Source organism: Strix aluco, chromosome 6 (assembly GCF_031877795.1).
Source record: "Strix aluco isolate bStrAlu1 chromosome 6, bStrAlu1.hap1, whole genome shotgun sequence".
Classification (NCBI taxonomy): domain Eukaryota; kingdom Metazoa; phylum Chordata; class Aves; order Strigiformes; family Strigidae; genus Strix; species Strix aluco.
In genome coordinates this window covers 25,387,429-25,407,427 of record NC_133936.1, presented here as the reverse complement: position 1 = coordinate 25,407,427, position 19,999 = coordinate 25,387,429, and the positions used below count along the sequence as shown (strand labels likewise).

Here is a 19,999-nt window from a genome sequence, read left to right as displayed (position 1 = left end):
CTACTGTGGGGTTTGTTCCCCTGTTCTCTTTTTCTGCTAGGAAGTGTATGGTGAAATTTTTCAGAAGGGACAATAAGTAACCGGTATACTGACTCTTGGTTTTATCTAGCTTAAATATCTGATCTTTTATGAATATTTCATCTCCAAGATGATAGAAACCTTTCTGTTTCAATAATTACTAAGCAGCCCGAAGGAGTATGTGTTAATATTTTACATAACTAATACCTGAGAAATGTCTTGTTGATGCAGAAGAGGCCAGTGCTACCTTACCAGTTTGTCAGTGTGCATTAACTGCCTGTGACTTGCCACGAAGTAATCTCTTACGAATGAGAAAATATAACTTTCAGTAAATCACTTTTCCCATCAGAACCTTAATTTGAAACGTAACTGCTTACAGGCAGTTGGGCTTTGTTAATAAATGAACATATTCCTTGATTGTAAGTTTAAGGTATGAAGCTATCATTGAGGTGTAGCTCTGGGGAAGGCTTTTGTTCACTGCAGTAATATAGCTTCTGTCATAGCAGGAATAGAGAATATCTTCATTTACAGATGTAGACAGACATTAACGTCAGGAAACCAACTTCACAGCAAAGTTGACAACATTGGGAGATCTAACTCTTTTCTGTAACTCATTTAAACTATATAGCTTGAAGAAACTGCAAGCTAATGTGATACAGCAGTGTTATAAATATTTTTTTACCAGTGAGCTACTTCTACTAATGAGTAGAGCATGAAGCTGAATCTTTTTTTCAGTTGTGTGCTCATGCAGTGACAAGCATGTTACATGCAACTCCTGTGGATAAGATATCTGAAGAATGGTTATGGGGACTGCTGTTGGCACTGAACCTTGGATTTTTTAATCCTCTGGAAGTATGGAGTCATCAACTGTCAATCTGATGCAGATTACTGGCACAAATGTTCCCTGTTCAGCAGAGTAACTTGGGAAACTTTAGTACCAGAATAAAGCAATTTGCTTCAGTTCTTACCTTTTTCTTAAATGGTTCAATTTTTTTTTGTCATCAAAGGCTAGTTGGTTCTCTTATGTACTTCTCTTAAAACTATTAATGTTTGAATCATTGAAAAAGCCAACAGGAACCACTTTTATCGTCTTGATTAATTTTACCTTGCCTGTATTTGGTACTGTTACACTGTGTTCTTGATTCAGGTTTAGCATTTAAAAGTGTGTTTAAGGTTGAAACAGAACTTGACTGCGACAGTGTTTTGTGGTGAATATCTGGTGCCGATGTTCAGAGGTCTTCGTTAGATGCCTTTGAACTTCAGATTTCACCGTGGTGGTCAGCATTTTATGGAGAGTTTCCTGTGTTGTCTCCAGATTTTTATGGAATTCCTTGATCATCTTGATGAAATATTTTATAATGATTTAATGCTCTGTCACTTCTAAGGGTTCTTGGAATACAGCAACTGCTAGTATGTTTGAAAGGACTTCCACTTAAAAGGCAGATGCAGAAACTTAGTTTGTTCAACAGAAGGGTTCACAGTAACGCTGTCCTCCAGAAATAATGCTGCTTCAAGTGTGTGCTTATTTATGAGTTCTACCAAAAGTAGAGCTTGGCTTTGGGCAAGTGTTATAAATGGAGCAGAAGTTTTGTCTAGGCATAAAGCTGGTTGAGGACAAAGGACTAAGAAATAAGCTTGGGTATTTGTTCTGGTCAGAATGGTCTGAGTTCAGTGTTTGGTTTTTTTGTATTAAAAAAACTGGACTGAGGGCATTTTCTGTTTCAGAGATTTGGCTCGCCATTTTACCAGATATGCTCTGCTTTCATAGGACAGCATGATCACACTATGTTTTTTGTAAGCTGTTGTTCCTTTTCAGAGATGTGAGTTTATGCCTTCTGTGCTCTTTCCTTAGTTTAGCTAATGGCTAGAATTCAGTGATTTCTCAAGTAGATACGGGTCAACTCACCTTGAGTTTAATGACTTGTAAACAAGTTCTTTTGGTTTAAAAATGTATTCTGTTTTCAGTCTGCCACAGTTCATTTTGAACAATGTAACTTGCCTTTTTGGTAGGACATGAAGGGTACAGGGAATCAAATGCTCTGCTGTTATTTGGCTTTTTTTGAAGGCTTCACAAATAGCTCTCTGTGATATCAAAGCCATGAACACAGACTACTCTGAAGCACGTGTTCTTTAAAGGTATTTCAGACACGCAGCACTGTGTGAAAGTCTGTCCTGATGGAGAACTGCAGTAGTGAAGAAAACTTGTCCCAAAAGTCTTGAAAGTACAAGTAAAGTGGCTCTATTTTAGTGTAATAATTTTATACCATTTTTTTGTGAATTTCTGCATAATAGATTTACATCTTTTACTTTAATAGTGATGTAGTATTGTGATTTCACTGTTTATGCAGTAAAATAGTCTCTGCAACAAGAAGAGGGGTAACTGACTACTTACAATATGAAGTACATATGCACATATGTTTTCTAAGTACTAAGCATTCAGCAGGAGTGTTGGAGGGGGAAAATGGAACTGCTGGAGCCAGGAGCAGGCTTTTTAAAGTTGCATTGATACAGCTCTTAAACTTGCCTCAGGCCAGCATAGGGCTGTTTGCTGTTGAGGTCATGTATGTGTAGCTGTATTCTTCAGTTAAATCATGGATTAAGTGTTAATCATCAAGGACATTAATATTCTTTTGTCATCTTTTTATAGTCAGAGTACTCTCTTGTTAGCCACTGCTCTTACAATGACTTAAATCATGCAATATTGAGATCAAGTTGACTTTAGGCAGGTTTTGCATTAATTGGTGTATTTAAAATGGAATTACTGCGTATGTTTAATGAAGGTTGGTCATATTTACAGTTGGAGTTAGTAGCACCACTTACTATGATTGCCCTGACTACTCATTTAAAGGACATACTCTTCAGTTCCTTATAACCTTGTTAGACTTAATTATTAGACCAAAAATTTCCATGCAAATTTGTTTTAACTGTAGATGTTGGAGAGTTTCAAGAGTTTCATGAAGTTTCATCAAGAGCAAGGTGAAAGGAAAAGTAATATAATACCTGAGAGTTTTTTCTTAGAGAAGCAGTGTCTCCATGCCTTTCAGCAGAATATAAAAATGAAAGCAGCATCCTTCTCCTGTTGCTTTGAATACAGATAGTTAGAACATGCACTCAATTAGGTTTTCTCCTTTTCATTAGAAGCTTCTGCTTGCTTCTACTAGTGGCTGATTGTTCATGGGACTGTCCTCAAACATGTTGTTGATGCTTGGCATCCTCCTGATCTGACTGAATGAATAGTCTCTTTACCTCAATGAGACTTAAGAATGAGTCACTTCTGCAGAGTGCTAAGCATCATTCAGTTGCGGACTGCAGGAGTGAAACTCTGTAAATAAGTAATGGTTAGGCTGTGCTACAAATGAGTTTTGAGAGGGCATGGAGTTGTCTCTTCACATCCTGTACTTCCTTTGACTTGTGTCTGAACAGCAGCTTTAAAGAAGGAATGTAACTCAAGTGTGGAGGGACTGTAGCAGGAAAAGGCACAAACTTATTCATAGAATTTGAGGCTGAAGAAAAAATGCAGAGATGAGACAAAGAAAACTGACAGTTGGGAGATAAAGATTGAGCACAGGCTGGGATGGGATCAAGATAGAAATTGAAAAGCAGGAAGGGAGAGTGGGATAGTCTGGAAAGAAACTGGGAACGTTAATTTGCTTGGGCAGAAATAGGAGGATTGAGCATCTGACAGATGGCTCCAGAGAAATTTTGGAACAAGAAGCCAGGGCAGGTGTTGAGTAGCCTGTGATTGAGAAAGCAGGGAAGGAAGCTGAATCAGGAGGTAAGTTGGTTGCAAACTTGCTAAGATGGAAGATCGAGTCAGGGGAAGAAATGGAGACACTGGACTGCGCTGAGCAGTCTGAAATGGAGTCTGGAATGAGCTATATGGAGCTCTGTGTGGGAAGAGAGGTCTCAAGTTCTTGGTGACAGATAGCAGTTGTACCAGGTCTGCTGGACTAGGGTATGCAGCAGCTACTCTTGTCAGTTGTGACCCAAGAAGCCAGAGCAGTGGTTCTAAAACTTTCAGCCCTGCTTGATTCTGTGAATATCAACCTGAAGCAGTCTGCTTACATTCAGACACCCAACATGTTTTGATAAATATGAAATTACAGACGTTTGATAAGGTTAACATTTTTGAGCTATAACTTTGCATCAGTTTTGAAAACTGTTTGCCTTCTCAGTATGCATTAATGCCATATAGTATTGACTAATACTAGTCAATAAATAAACCGCCATCAATAGTATCATTCTACAGTACCTTTGTGTCATTTAGCGTAGCACTTAATGTTTAGTTTTTCAGTGCTTATGCTTACTTCAAAATGTGACTGTCTTGTATTTCTCATATGCTACTGAAATCTTGTTGTGAAGCTAGAATTTACTTCTTCAGAGGTAGTACTTATGATAAATACCTTTGCCTGATCTTCAAAATATGCCTATTATGAAAGAAACTCCCATTCCAGATTGAGAGTAAAGATACTCCTGCGTATCCTTCCTACACTTCCTGTAGGAAGATTGAGAATACACAGTAATACTCTCTGGCTGTTTTGAGATGTGAGAACTAAATAATTCTAATCTTTTTTCTGATTATCTGGCTCCTTACATTTAAAGTGGTATCCACCAGATAGAGTGTTTACATTCTGTGTACAGGCTGAACTCTTACAGAAAAAGCTATACAGTTGGTAAAACTTCCATTACCAAGCCAAAGCTGAATTACCATCATGTCTTATTTCTGACACTGTCACATTAATGGACAAGCTTAGAAAGATTCTGTTGAGGGTGGACATATACAAATAATACATAATATTTTTATAGTGAGATCTGAACTCTTTTCCATAGTATTTTCTTTTTGCTTAGATTTTACAGGTTTACCTGTGACTCTTGTTAGAAAAATAAAATAGTGTTTAGCAGTTGGGAACTTCATCTGGTGACTACTCAAAACCTGTGTGTGATTGCAAAATTTTGTTTGCTTTTTAAGAATATTAGCTACCTCTTAATTTCTTGAAATGGTTATTTCATTATTTTGATTTTCACAGAATCTGAAGAAGACATGGCCCAGACTGAGACAAATGAGGCAGATGATAAAGCACCAAGTCCTGAGCAGCTAAATGCTAAGATAGCTGAAGAAGTTGAAAAAGAAGCAGAAGACATTTCAACAACTGAAGAGTCTATCTCAGAATCTATTTCACCTGAACAAAGTGAAGAATCTTTAGGGAAAGCAGAATAAAGTACTTCAAGTGCCTTCTGTAGCTAGTTTTTAGCTTTGTCATGCCTGTTGTTACTATTCAGGTGAGCTTTTTTTAATGGTACAACTTAAAAATCTCGCTTGAGCTTAAACTGCCTCAACTACCACAGTATGTCAAAGCTATGTGTAAAAGTGGGTATTGTAAATTAAGCATGTGTCTTTAAGTTAACACACAGAATGTATAGTTGGTTGAAGTCTAACAGTTGTAGCCATTGTTCAGTTTGCATATTAAAAAAATTAGATGTATAAGCTTTGCTAAGGGTGACCTATAATTTGACATCTCTTTAGCTGTCACACATAAAGAGCAATTACTGGCAGCAGCTGACCTAGTAAGTTTGGTCTAGTGAACTTAAGATACTTTTTAATGCTTCCCTGTTAAAATGAATTGAGTACATTTTAAATACACAGATGTTTACAAGCTAAAGTGTCATCTGACATTTGACTTAAGCATATGGAAGTGTCATTACAGTGGTGTTAATGTTATTCATTGTCTAAGTTTTGACAGAATTCAGTTTAAATGGCACTCAGATAAATGGCATCTGCTTTGGTATTTACATTGCAGATGAACCAGAGGCACGTACATACAAAACTGTTTTGTGTTTACATAAAATATAGAAAGGCTCTGCACTTGATTGTACTTGAATACAAAGCACTATTTATACCTGTACAATAATGACAAGATATAAGTGAATTTTGTGCCTTTGTGTATTTTGTTAAAGGAAAATAAAGACATCTAGCAGCAATACTTGCTTTGTGATTCCTAAAACTGAAGAGAATTTCTGTTCTACTGTATGCATTTATTCTCCAGTTGCTTTGTGGAAGGTCAGAAGGAATATGACACCTTTAAAAGGAGCACGTCTATATGTAGCTAAGGTAGCTTTGCTAGAATAGAAACAGATCCCTGATCAATAGTGGAAGTGCATGTGCGTTTGCCAGAAGACTTTCCTAACTGTGCCTAAAGACTGTTGATACTATTTATTGTTAAAAGTTACAATGAATATTTGCTGCTGGATCACTGGAACTATACTTTTTTTTTATTGTGTAGCTTTTCAAGCTAAGACCACTTGTTACACATTTCCTGTTTAAATATAGCAGTTGGGAACCTGGGCTAGAATTTTTCAGGTGCCTGGAAGTGAGGTACCTAAATCAATCAAATTTTTTTTAGAAATAAATGCTGACTGTGTGTAACTTAATTGATTTAGTAGTAGTTCTGATAAAAGTTTTATTGTGTGTGATGTTCTCTGTGTACCTCACTATATGGAGGGAAGGGGAAACTTCAAAACATTTTTTATCTGTCATCTTGGTCCCAGAGTGAACTGGTTTTACAGTGTGAAGGCAGCAAAAAGCTAAATCTTAGTAGCTCAAAAGCCCTCTACAAGAAAAATGTTTCTAAATGTGACCTTAATATCCATGTCTTTATATGCAACATAATTATTATGTGAACAGCAATGATTAATTTTCTTTCCAAATATGTGCTTTATTTTCTGATTCTTTGGGGTTAGTTTAGAAGCTCGACCCTTGCATCAGTCAGAATCAAGTTTGGTCTGTATTTAGATAAATGAGGAAATTTTTATTTGGTTCACTAACTAAATTGTAATTCGTATTTTAATTAGTGGCCTTAATAGACAGAATTATAGGCATGTGATTAAAGGAGGACTTGTAGGTGTTTGGCTATATTTATGTAAACAATTAGTAAAAACGTCTTGTGTGTGACTACCTTAGTTGGGAATACAAAGAGAACAGTCCCTTTTCGAAACATGTCTTGATGAGAAAACTACAGGGTACAAAGTGATAGGGGAATCCATTCTTCAGTATTTTAAGAGGATGTATTTTATATTCCAGAACTTCTTTAAAATAGAAATGATTTTGCCTGAAAGGTGACAAAGCTTACTCATTATTTTGTAAGACTTTCAGATGTTAATCTCTACATTGCATTTTGTATCTCACTAATTTATCTGTTTAAAGGCTGATTTCTTTGGACAAAAAAAAAATAATCACAGGATACTTCAGTAATTCAGCACAGTAAGTTGCTGGATGGATGGACTTACATTATAAGCAATGAAAACAAGTAAAATTTGACATTATGATCCCTCATATGGGATATGAATGTATGAATTGTTGTCACTTCAGAAGTTAAGATTACTGTAGGCCCATGTATTATTTCATTTTAAAAATTTGTATCTTGTGTCAGGCTTTTTGTAGAGTAATTTTAGGTCCTTCCCGTGACAAGCAACCACTGAGCTGTAAAGCATATAATATCTATTGAATTGACTGAGCAAATCTGTTGATATTGGAGCTATATATTAAAATGTTTTCATTAGCCTGGAAGATGTCTATTTTCAGATGACCTGCTTTTGTCAAGGAAACTGATGCTTCTCAGGTTGTTGGGAATCTGAATTTTTTTTGAAAAAGGAGACTCAGTATCTGGTATGGGGTAGGCTGTTCTCCCAGCGTTCTTAAATGTGACATTAGCAACTTGCCACAGGAATGATTGATACTTTCTCTTTAATATGTCACTGAAGGATCAAGTAGAGACAGTCAACCTGATGTGAAAACAAATACTTGTTAAAATGTAAAACCCTAGCTTTCAGGCCTAAGATGACCTAGAATTTTTGAGGAGGGGAAGAATAAGTGAGTTTTAAGCACGTGACAGAGTTTTCCTGAAAGACTTTTATACTAAAAAAAAGTGTCCAAGCAGTTGTTCCCATTAATTGCTTCAGAAGGCTTGAAAAAAATATTAAGGATGTCCTGGTATTTTGGTAGAGAAAGATCTATTTTTAACTTTCTAATTTTTCAGGGTTTTAAAGCAGCTATAGTAAATGAGAGTAGAGGGTTAATTAATCTGTAAGTGAATTCTGGCTCAGATACATATGACAATAATAGACTCTGAGCTTTCCTCAATTTACAGTAAGCATTCACATGTTACTCCTGCCAAGTATGTGTGCCCCAGTCGTGATACAAATGTGAGAAGAGGGTTCTGTTTCTCCAGCAGCTGCTTCTTGGCTTCTGTCTATTGCAAGTGTGTCAATAGTAAAAGATGCCAGTCCAACAGGAGTTGGATCAAAATCCAAAAATAGCTGTGAGTGGACAGCAGTAGCCATACTTGATCACTTCTTTAACACCAAAAAACTTGGAAGCAGGAGTATGTAGAGCAAAAAGGTACAGCAGTTGTCAGTGATAACTAATCCAATTGCAGACTGACTGTCAAAAGATGAGATGGAAGAAAGTAGGGGGACAAATACAACAAAAGCTATGGTTCCATGTTTTGTTGTCTTCTGACTTCCTAGTGTGTACTTGAATCTTAATTTTCTTTCAGAAGTACTTAAAAGCCTGGTCCTGTGAAAATCTCACTTCTGAGATGTTACACAAGCCCCCTTTCTTTCTGTGGCCTTGATGAAAAGCAAAATTGAGTGGAGTAGTAAAGTAATACTTGGCAAGCTTGTTGGTGCCATGTTTTTATTGCTTCTGAATAATTGTGAGTAATTGCAGAGATCTCCTAGTATTCAAACATAGCTTATATATTAGGGAGGAATTATCTGGGCTATGTAAAATCTGCCATGAAAGACAAATGAGTGTTCTAGTTCAAAATATATTGAAATGAGTCAGTTGGTCAAATTAAAGTTTTACTGAGAAGCCTGTAGAGCAGGGAAACGAAGGAATGTTACTACAAGTTCTAATACTTATTCTGAAGGAGAACACAATTGATTACTCCTGGACATTTTGACAGAAACAGATAATTTAGTGGATTCTTGGTGTGAAGATGGTTTGTCTCAAAGCTGTTCAGCCAACATACATTAAAAGCAGAAGCTCACAATGGAAAGCAAATGAAGATGGTGTGGAAGCTGACAGTTTATGGACTGGTCTAGAGGTTATCAACAGCATATAACTAGGGGTGCATATGGTTACCTTGAAATCAAGAACAAGAAGGTTGAACCCCATGTGGTGCATGAGTAGAAGCCAATGGAAGGTGTTAAAGAAAAGAATGACAGTGAAACAGGTTGGGGCGGGGGTTGGCATGGGAAGGGAGAGTGGTTTTGTCTGTCAAACAAGGTCTTAATCAAAAGATAAGGAAGATAAGAGCTTGAAAAAATTTTTCAGAAAATGAGCAAAGGTTTGGCTTATTACTACATGGTAATACATACCCCCGGTTAATATGTTCTTATGTCAGAAATAATAAGGATGCAGTTGACAATCATGTTGCAGAAACTTGTTTGCTTTTTAGAATTAATTCCAGAATAAGCAGTTGACAATGACTTGGTAGAGTAAGACTGTCTAGCTATTACTAGAGGTGATGGTAGCATAATTGGTCCTAGCCTTTTTATTTAAGCATAAAAACTTAGACATTCTTTTCTACTGCTAGGATTAGTGAAACTGTAGCAATAATTAATTTTTAACCTTATTAACCTTCAAAGGCTAGGAAGAACACTTCTCTCATGCATGGTTCTGAACTTAGCAATATTTGTGCACTTGTGGATCTGTGATGATGGATGAGTGGGTAGGCTAGAGGAAGCTGTTCATTATTCAATAGTTAAGTCTTCTATTAAAAACTTTAAAAGTCTTAATCTTCATAAAGTCTGAACACACTCAGTACAAGCATAGTGGATGTAAAGGAAGTTCTAAATAAAATGCTTCTGGTGTGAGGTTTTGTAAGGTCTTCCACAATGAGAAAGACTGTCCGTAGGGTAAGGAATGGCCTCTCTGTGAATGCTTCACTAGAACAACCTTGATTCATTTTGCATCTTTGTTAACAAATATTCAGTGAACTGGTCAAATGATTGTTCTCAAGCAAAATCTGTAGGCCCTCATTCCTTCTATGTCTTGCAGATTAGTTTTTTGCCTAATACCTCTAAGATGCTCTTTCCTGTCCAGTCACATGGTTAAAAGTTAATGCCTCAGATCTCAGCATCTCATGTTTCAGTTAATTTTTTGAATTGATAAATGCTAACCTGTCCAATTTTCTGGTGTAGTGAACCTCTGAAGTTTCACATACATGTTTGTAGTGTATAGGAGACTGTAGAGAAAACACATGCCTAATACAAACTAATTTTAAAAAAAGCTACAAATACATCAAGTGCATAAACACTAAGAGGAAAGTAAGGTTTCCACGAATAAACTCAGACTGGAAGTTTGAAAGGTCCTAATAATTTGGACAATTTGTCTTGCAGGAGGCATTAGGTTTAAAATGGAGTTTTGAGAATGACAGGGCAATAGGAGGTTACTCTGTGATTCTTTCTAATGGCGTGTGCCTTTCCTGTTTTTGCTTAATGTATTAAACGACAGGATCTGTGTGATAGTTCATGAAAGAGGTTTTTGGCTGTTGTCAGAAAGTTTTGTTTCACTGAAAGGACAGTGTTTGTGCAACTGTTAATTACTGATCTGTGGCAGTGCTCCTCTCTTCCAGCGTGTGGTCTTTAGGTGGAGTTCACAGGTCCCAAGTTTGTGGAGGGTGATGAAGGTGAGGAATTACAACCGAGTCTTTTAATACTAATGTTCCTAGGGGGCTGATTGGCATAGAGCTGTTGGCTTCTGGGTCTTGGGACTCAGTAATGCACCAAAGCTTCTGTCAGAGGACAAACTGTTAACTCCCATCAGAAGTGTGCCATACTTGAGATTGTATCTGGTAGTTTGAGATTAAGTGTACTTCATGCTCTGGATTCTGGTTCTTTGGAGGAAAAGCATGGCATCCTGAGTAGGTGGGAATTTCAGCACTTGGTCTTTACTAGAGGCTTGCTTACACAACAAATAGAATAAGTTATAATAGCATTTAACAATAGGAATTGCTACCCTCCAGCATTTTAAAAAGAATAGAGTTGTCCCTTAAGATTGTAAGTCTCCAGGAATTTGACTTCACCATTGCTTTTGATTTGTGAACCTCTCTGGGGTCCTGTCAGGTTGCATTCAATCTTTTCTCTGCAAGAATAAGACCTAGAGAGGTGTATGATGGGCAGGATAGAGAGAAGGGTTTTAAAATGAAATGTATTGATTATACAATAATTTGCTCCCAAACCATTGGGTTTTAAGATTAAAGCAAACACTTCTAAGATTTTTTTTTTTGATAGATTATCTAACTTGGCAACAGTGCAAAATCTAAAGCACTGAATCATAATATAACCCTTTCAAGGTTGCATAAAATCAATTTGATCATGCCTTAATTTTTGCATGGAAGGGAGGGTCCTGACTGATTCTTGTAATACTAGGTATTTCTCGCTGTAGTCACTGTGGGAATAAACCCACTTCAGGACTGCCTCTATACGTAGCTAGCATTGTACTACTAGGATTCTCAGTGAACAATTACTAATGTTTTTCAGGAGGGCTTCGTAAGCATTTGCCGCTGAAATCATGTAGTCTGCTTTTGTTGTGACAAAAATAATTTGTAGAAGGGAGACTGCAACTGCCAGAGAGCAAAATCTTGAAATAATCAGGCATAGACAAAAACAAGGGGTGCAAATACTGGAGATCTGGCAATTTTGGGTGTTCAATTTGTAAATTCAAATTAATCTCTAAATTTGTAACATATTGAAATAATAATTCTTTCTCTCTTTCTCTCTCCATTTTGCTGCCTAAATGAAAATAGAGATGCTGGATTTGTAGAAAACTCAAGCAACAAAGACCTTCCAGCTCTCCCGAAATGGTCTGCTCTCTAATTCCTTGCATCGCTTCAAAGAGTTCTACTCAGTTGACGAAACTTAATTTTAACTTGTTCAGCACACAAAGAAAAACATTTTACAAAAACACCAAGAAAATTCATTTTAAGAAAACTGTTATAAACGATGTTTTAGAGGAAATGTGAAAGTTGGTATTTCTTAAAGAATGTTTGTATTTTTTGTATATTGAACTTTTATTTAAACAGAAGATCCTGTATATCCTGTAGATCCTGTATATTTATAGTTCTTACTGTTGTAGTAGCCTTGTTGTTGCATTAGTAAAAGGGTATGTGTGTTTATGTACTACAAATAGTACCTTTAAGCAGAAGTATAATTTTAATCCTAGCTGTGGCCTTGACCAGTAGTTATGTCACCTGCAGTTGAAACTCCATTAAAATTGCTCCATTAAAGTCACTGGCAAAGACATTAATTAGTGTGAATTCTTAGGGTCTGATAGACTTCATGAAATGTCTGTCTTAGCTTTTCTGCTTGTAATTGAGAAAATATTTAAACTTGTGCTCTCCTTTTGAAATTTAGTATTTTACCAAATAAAGCAAATTTTAAAGAGTATGAAGTGAAATTACATAGCTTGTTGTTGGAATATATGCTGCCTTTGCTGTGTATGTAACTTCTTGAGGAAAAACTTGATTCTGAAAAACCTGTTGAATATTCATCTAATCTGGATTATGATGATGGCTGGGATAAGAGTCAGGTCGCCCTTTGCATAGTTGTGATTTACAGTTTTAAGGTGATAATTCTGTTCAGTAGTTCATTCTGTGCTTGCTGTACTCAATCAACTTGGATTTCATAGATTTTTTTTTTTAAAAGGACCTCATATGTTACCAAAAAAAGAATGAGGGTGCACTAGCTTCTTCAGAGCAGCCCCTGCCCCCCATTTGAGCTGGCATACGTAGGAAAAGAAAATTGTTCAAGGTTGAGTAGATTCTGATAAGACCCATTTATCTGTGCTACAACCAATTGTGAGAACTCCTAGCTCATGGTGTGAACAGCCAGCACCCACCATCAAAGGTCAGGCTGGCATACGATTGCAAAATTTTGTGTGCGCAGTGAAGTAGAGGCATGGAAAACTTGCCTTGACGCAGTATAAAAAATTGTGTAGCAACTTCAGAGGGGACTATGGAGTTGTGAAGATGCTGATTTTGGCCAGCGATTCTGTAGACACGTACACTTCAGGGTGGGTATTACAGGTTTTATTGTGTACAGATGGTGATTTATGTCCTTATTCCTGCATTATTGTCCACAAGGTACTGCCCTGTGTCACAGGCCTGTATTACCTAATTTTTTCAGACTGTTTCATTTTCATTAGTACAGCTGCTTTAGCTTGTGATCAGTGTACTGCACCTCATTGATAATCTTAGAGAGTATTAGATGCACAGAAGTGACACCTAACCCTGTCAGACTGGCTTGATTGACCCCTCAGCTTCCAAAACATGGGTTCATTTTTTTAAAAACCCAAGTTAGCCCGACATCCATTTTCACACATATTCTGGGCAGTTTAAAGGTTGGTCAGAATCGAATATTGCTCTTTCAAATTTGATAATGTATGAGTACAGAACTGTGACCTTTGATACATAGTAATACATCAACATGACACAAGCAGTAAGTGCAGCAATTACCTTTACTACACTTGAGATTGTGTTTTAGTTCTCATCTTGTAAGCAATTATTTCAGGAAAAAAAGGAATGCCTCTAAGTTAAATACATTTTGCAAATAGTGTAAATGCAGAAATTAATCTTTGGGGACTTTTTGATTTACAGGTGAATGTTTTCAAATGAATCTTGGCTTTTATATTAACATTGGTTCAGTGATAGAAAGAAGTCTTGTGCCATTGACTTCTTTTACAATACTTTTTTCTGGGAGAGTTTCTTTAACCCTTTTTGTTGTGTTCTAATGTAATCTAAGTTCATATTCTGATTTATGGCTAAAGCCTGATCCTGCAAGCAGTTGATGTGTCACTGTGTTCATGTTGCTCCCATGATAATACTTGTAAGAGTTGGTTATGTGCATGATAATAATGCAAGTTTACATGCTTGTAAGTGCCTTTCAGAACGTACAAGAGTATCTCAGATGTACACCATGTATTGATTTAAAAGGCTATTTTAGCTGCTCCAGCAATGTTTCATCTTTTTCCTGAGCAGATCAAGATACATTTGGTTTCATTTCCAAGCCTTCTTCATCACCTGTTATAAATTATTGGGTAATGATAGTGCACAACCACTACCTGGTAGGTGCTATAAAAACACAAATCAATACTCCTTGCCAAAGAGCATAAAGCCTCAGGAGGACTGATAACAGTTGTGGCTTCTGTTCTGTGGACTAAAAATCAGAATAGAATTACTGTGTCATTCTGAGCAAGCAATTGAGTAACCATTGAATGGTGACTTTCTATCAATGCTGTCTGTCATGACTGAAACTCAAAGGAATATCTTAAAGTAGAATGTGTTGTTCTAAAATATCTGTTTCCTCAGCAGCTGGGCACTGAGCAATGTCGGCATGTTGGAGTTAGGCACTGAACTTTAAATCAGGAGCTGGGAAAAACCTTATTTTGTTTTATATTGAGGTGAAATCAACACCTTTTGGAATGGTTTTCTTTAAACTATCAAAAATCTGAACCCCTAGTCCACAGTAACATTTTGCTGTACTGGGATCCTGGTGCAGGAGGCAGATGACCCAAGTTGCTGCTGTGGGATGAGGACTGTATGGACCCTGTCTCTCCCAAATCTGCCATGAACAGAGGGGCTTTCTCTTTTGAACTCCTGGCCGTGGAGATTGCTGTACATACACAGGAGTTGTAGATTAATAATAAACCTAAAAACTAAAAACTTTTGTAATGAAAGTTTCATCAAATTGGAAGGGTCTCTCAACCTATTTTCTCACTACTTTTCTAGCAACATGTAAAAAATTTGTGACTATCTGTGGTGTCATTTGTTCTCTGGGAGGAAATGCAAACCAAATACATTAGATCATCACATAAATTACTCCTAACCAAGCTCTTGGCCATACAAACTATTTTGCAAAGCCACAAGGAAAGCGCTGTCTGGGGAAACTGTGCAAACATGTTCGTTGTTGCTTTCAACCTGTGCCATGTAAGGGCACTTGGGCGTTTAAGTCCTTCAAAATAAAAAAAGCCCTCAAGCTTTTCTGCAGACTTTTGTTAAATTTTAAATGTTAATAGTACTAACTTATTTTGGAAAAAATGCCCAAACTACTTTTGTACAGTGTTTTCCATTAAAAATGTAAATAATGTGTATGTGGCAATCTTGAGGCTGTGTTGCTGATTTAGCAGATGAAGGCAGTTACAGCAGCTCAGCATGGAAGTCTGCTTTTCAACTGAGGCTCTGTGTTTGTGGGAAGTTCCGTATGGTGAAAGGGTGCCCTTGAGGAGGTAGGTTACTCCATGGGTAGAGAAGTGCATTTGTTACTTTGCTGCAAGTAACAGCAGCAAAACAATGACAACCACTGTGTCATTGTATGTCAGTATTTGTTGGCTGTTTGCTCATGCTGCAAGTATTACTTCTGGTAACAACTTAGGCATCTTTAGTTCTCTGTATATTATTAACCATTTTTTTTTTTTAAAAGAACCGACAACACTGGTATTCCCCAACAGTGGAATCCCTTTTATAGTATCTGGAAAATATTTCCTTTCTCTCATATTTTGGAGAAGCGAGTAAAGGTAATATTTTTTTTCCACCATTCCTACTACAGCAATATGACTAGAAGTATCTATTTTTCAGAAGTGCTAGGATTTTTGTATGTTTCAGCTATTTGGCTACATCTGTATGTTGCTGGGGCTTTTTTAAAGAGATGGTGAATGACAGCCTGGTTGCAGAATGTATTGTATTTTTAAGGCTTATCTTAAAACTCACCAGTTTGCAATGGTGAAATCCTCCTGGAAGGAGTTTGTTGGATTATTGAACAAATGGTGTGCAGCTGAAATTTAGGGACACTTAATGGAAAGTACTCAACTAAGACTGTATGCAACTTATTGTGAATACTCCTGATATATTATAATAAGGCGTTATGTTGATCTAGTCATGGCGTCTGATCTATTTGATTTTAAAATCTCAGATTGTGTTACGAGTAAGTGTAATGATTCTGAGAGCCAGAATATTGTTAGCCTTTGTGAACAGTACTGAAGGAGTCTCAGGATGTATAATGTGATAGATGCAATTTTGTTTGAATTTTTTTTTCCAAGGCCAATTTAATTTTGATTTATTTGCCTCATTAACCCAAGGATTCAGAAAATTGAATGCCACCTGAGTGAGGTATTATTAACACTAGTGAAATATCTTCAGAATCACTCCATGCTTATAAATTGGTCTTTTGAAAGCATTTTAAAGGCATAATGATACTGTAGTGAAAATGTACAGCATCATTTAAAAATTGCAAAATGCTTATTTGATTTCTGAAATAAGACTTAGTCACCTGACTTAAATATATACTGATCTATTATTTATGCTTTGAAAATAGAGCTGATAAAAAGCATAAGTGTTCTTGATATTATATTTTGTCATATCTAGCTAAAAAGATTGAAATCCAGAGAAACAATTTTCTGAAGAAATGAAATAGTATGCCCTCCTGAACCCCTGGGGAAAATAGCCTCTCTGTTTGCTCAGAATATGAAGCAGTAAAACAGTATAAGTAAAACAGACAGCCCATGTCACATTCCTATTTGTACAGTCTGGAATGATGTTTTAAAAACATTTTCTAGTTATTTTTGATAAATAAATGGTGCAAATAACATCTGCAAACCAACCCTGCTGATGTAAGATTTTTCAGATCAGATTTGTTTGTCAGTGAAAGTTCAGAAAATTGCTTTGCAAAACTAAAGTTGTATAACTCCCCAAAATATGCATAACAAATGTGCAAGAATATATCTTGCTCTCCTTTTGCCTTCCTTCAAAGAAACTAATGCTGATTCTCCATTATCTTTGCTTCTTTGCTCAGAAGGTAACTTGATAAAATTATTAAATATCAAAAAGCTCAGTTGCTAAACACAGACGTGTTTATAGGGTGTTAAATAGCTGAACGTCCATGTTGATAGTGGGGCATCCAGCTACCCTTTCAGAACAGTGTATCCTGGTTAAAGCCTTGATTTCCCCCTGAGCCATTAGTGGCCCACTGAAACCTAAGCTTGAGGGTTATAAGAGCCTTCCACAGGTGATGCATCTATGGTTGAGGGTGTAAAGGACATAAGTGTGTTGTCTGGCTGTTCTTTTCTGCAGATTCTGCCAAAGGCTGGCACACTGAGGATGAGGGGAAGTTCCTCAACGTCTCGTGGCTTCCAGAAGCGGACTCTTCAGTGTGAGGATGCTGATGCCACTCTAATTTCCTTCACTGATGTAAAAGCTGAGATGGAAAAAAATTCCCTGGGCAGCAGAGCTGAGAAGTCTGATGTCATGGGTCTACAAATGCCCTGTTGCCCAAGACTGGCCAAGGAAGTATGTCTATACACCTCCCAACACATTGCTTGTTGAGGGAGTGGGCTTTCAGCTGCATTTGAAGAATGTATGTCTTCAAGGCTCTCTTGTTATGCTTCAGACTTCTGTCCTCCACAGAGTTGGTTAAAATCGACTTTGATATTTTTGTAAGGATTCTCAGTCAATGGACTCCATCTCAGGCTAAATTCTGTGATACAGCCAAAGAGTGCAAGATGCATGTATTTTGTAAATAGAATGTTTAATAGTGACCAAACCCCATTTGTTTTTATTTTTCAGCCTTTAAAAAAATAATGATTTAATAAACTCTTCCCTCTGAGTTTATACAACACTGGAATATTGCCTGGTAGTTTATTTTAATACCGGAATAAGAAATGGGGTTTAGTAGACTAATAGCATTTAATTGAGCGGATTGCTCTTCGTTGAATGAAAAAAGTCTTGGGTAGGCAGTTTTTGTCAGGGTCAGGGCTAGAATTCTAGAACAGTTAATTTTTCTGTTATGTTTGTATGTGTTCACTGTCATACATAATGATGGTGGTGATAACTGAGAATATGACACTTTGAATAATCTGAATGGATACTTCTGCACAGCAAGTATAAGAAAGACTGAACATGGTAATATTAAGTCCTAAAAAATCAAGTGTTACTAATCCACCCAAGATTCATTTCAGATTTTTCTTTGGCAAAAGGCTCAAGTGCTTCAATGCAGCATGATTTGTCTACCAGTAATTTTTCATTTCTTAATAACAAGGATATTATGTATAGCTATGAAGGGATATCACCATAATTTTATTGAACCTGACTTTATTGCATCATTTATTTCCTCAGAAATCTTGTTCTAATATGGTGTTTGTCCAAGTAATTATGGACTGAATTGTTTAGCATTTTTGATAAAACAGTTAATGGTTTCTGTAACAGTTGAAAGTTCCTTGGTCATGGGCAATGCGTGTAATTTTCCATGCTAGGAGGCTGAGATCTTAGAGAAAAGGCACTTTTCAGTGGTTTGCTTACTGTTTTTTATGCTGAAAGTATGCTAGGACTGTAAGTAAATTATTTTGTAATTATTGCTCACTGGAGTTCTAAGGAGTGTCTCTAGAGAACTTAATTGAACAGATCTGTTTTCACTGAATGAAAAAATACTGGGGGAGGGGAACAGGAAGAAAAGAACAAGGCACCACAAAGACCCCAGCCAGTCTTTGGGTTACTTGCCCCCATGTAGGGGGGAACATGATGAAAATAGAAGTCTGTAGTTTTTCTCTTTGAAGCACTTCATGGTGAGGCAGGCTGGCCTCTGGGATTTGAACTGACTGTGTCACTTTTCTATCGCAGGCAGGAGCTTGGCCATACTTGATAGTCAAGTTCCAGTTATGACTAATAAAGAGTTAATAAGATATCTGTAAGACAAATTATACTAGAAGGGTGATATGCACTCTTAGAAGCGATAGAAGCCAAAACCACTACTGTCTAAGACCTGATTAACTTAAAGTGTCTATCAATAGTATTTATAAACTCTAATGTACATTCTGACCTATGCTTAATCTCCTTGGTGGCTCAGGTAACAGGCAGAAGAACTGCAAATGGTTAAAGAGCTGAGTGGCAGTGGAGAATCTGCAAAGGGTTTTGGTGGGTCCCATTTGCTAGTAACCTGTCAAAAGTAATTAAATCTTCCAGAAGACTTATTCTTGCCCACCCTTTGCCTACTTGCTGGGGGAGCAGAGTGAGAAAGAGAAAGCCTTGAGGCTGGGCAAACGCTGTTCAGCAACAGCCAGAACATTGCTGTATTATCAATGCTGTTTTAGCCACAAATCCAGAACATGGCACCAGAGGGGCTTCTATGAAAAAAAGTTAACCCCATCCCTTCCAGACCCTATACAGGCGGTTTTGAATTAATTTGGACACTCTTAGGAGGTTAAATATGGAGACAGCATCTGACTGGAGAAGGTTGGTTGCTGCCCATAGTTTCAAGTCAGCTGGCAAACTTCTATTAGGAGAAAAAACATAATCTATGTAAAAGTTACTGCAGGGAGTATCTTGGCCAAGAAATCACAGGAAGCTCTGGGAAATGCAGTTACTGGAGGAAGAAGCTCTCATATGTCAACAATTACATGGTATTTGTGGTGGCTATTCTGGTATGAGAAAGTGTTTGCACTGGACAAAGATAAGTTTCTTGCTTATCTTGCAGTGGGAAAATGCAGGACTTGGCTCTTGTTTTGCACTTCATATAACTAAATTACTGCTTTTTGTTGGAACATTTAAACAAAAACAAACGAGCAAGAAAATCTCTGAAGACTGTTAACAGCAAAATTGCTGCTGTGCCAGACTCAAGCTTCTCTGCACCATCAAGACCTCCAATGCCTGTCTGTACAAGGTGGAGCACATCTGAGGAAGCTGTGGGCTACCAACAGCAACTACTGCTGGCAGTGTTGCCTTAGCAGCGTGAAATAAAAACCCCCCAAGAGGAAGGTGTGCCAGTTTTGACTCCTGATGCTTGGCCAATGTCCAGTTCCAGGCTATCATGCCTCTACTCTTTGCAGTACTTTGCAGGAGTACTTATAAATAGTGTCTTAACATGGCAGGAGCTGTCTTTAGCTCTTAAGAACGGACAGCTGGGAGCTGCAAGGACACACACAGATCTTGCTGGC

The 19,999-nt window shown here is 37.2% G+C and overlaps 1 protein-coding gene across 7 annotated transcripts in view; it reads left to right on the top strand.

Annotated features, from left to right (window-relative positions):
- LNPK (lunapark, ER junction formation factor) overlaps positions 1-17,688 on the top strand; it is a 55,055-nt gene extending 37,367 nt beyond the window's left edge. For 6 of the 7 annotated variants that reach the window (XM_074829168.1, XM_074829163.1, XM_074829165.1 and 3 more), the window contains one exon: positions 5,046-5,999. In XM_074829168.1, the coding sequence (XP_074685269.1) occupies positions 5,046-5,236 (191 nt within the window). In that variant the 3' untranslated portion in view covers positions 5,237-5,999. Of the gene's footprint in view, positions 1-5,045; positions 6,000-11,828 lie in introns of those variants that run through there. The other variant, XR_012623804.1, reaches the window with a different exon arrangement.
- The last annotated feature ends 2,311 nt before the right edge of the window (positions 17,689-19,999 follow it).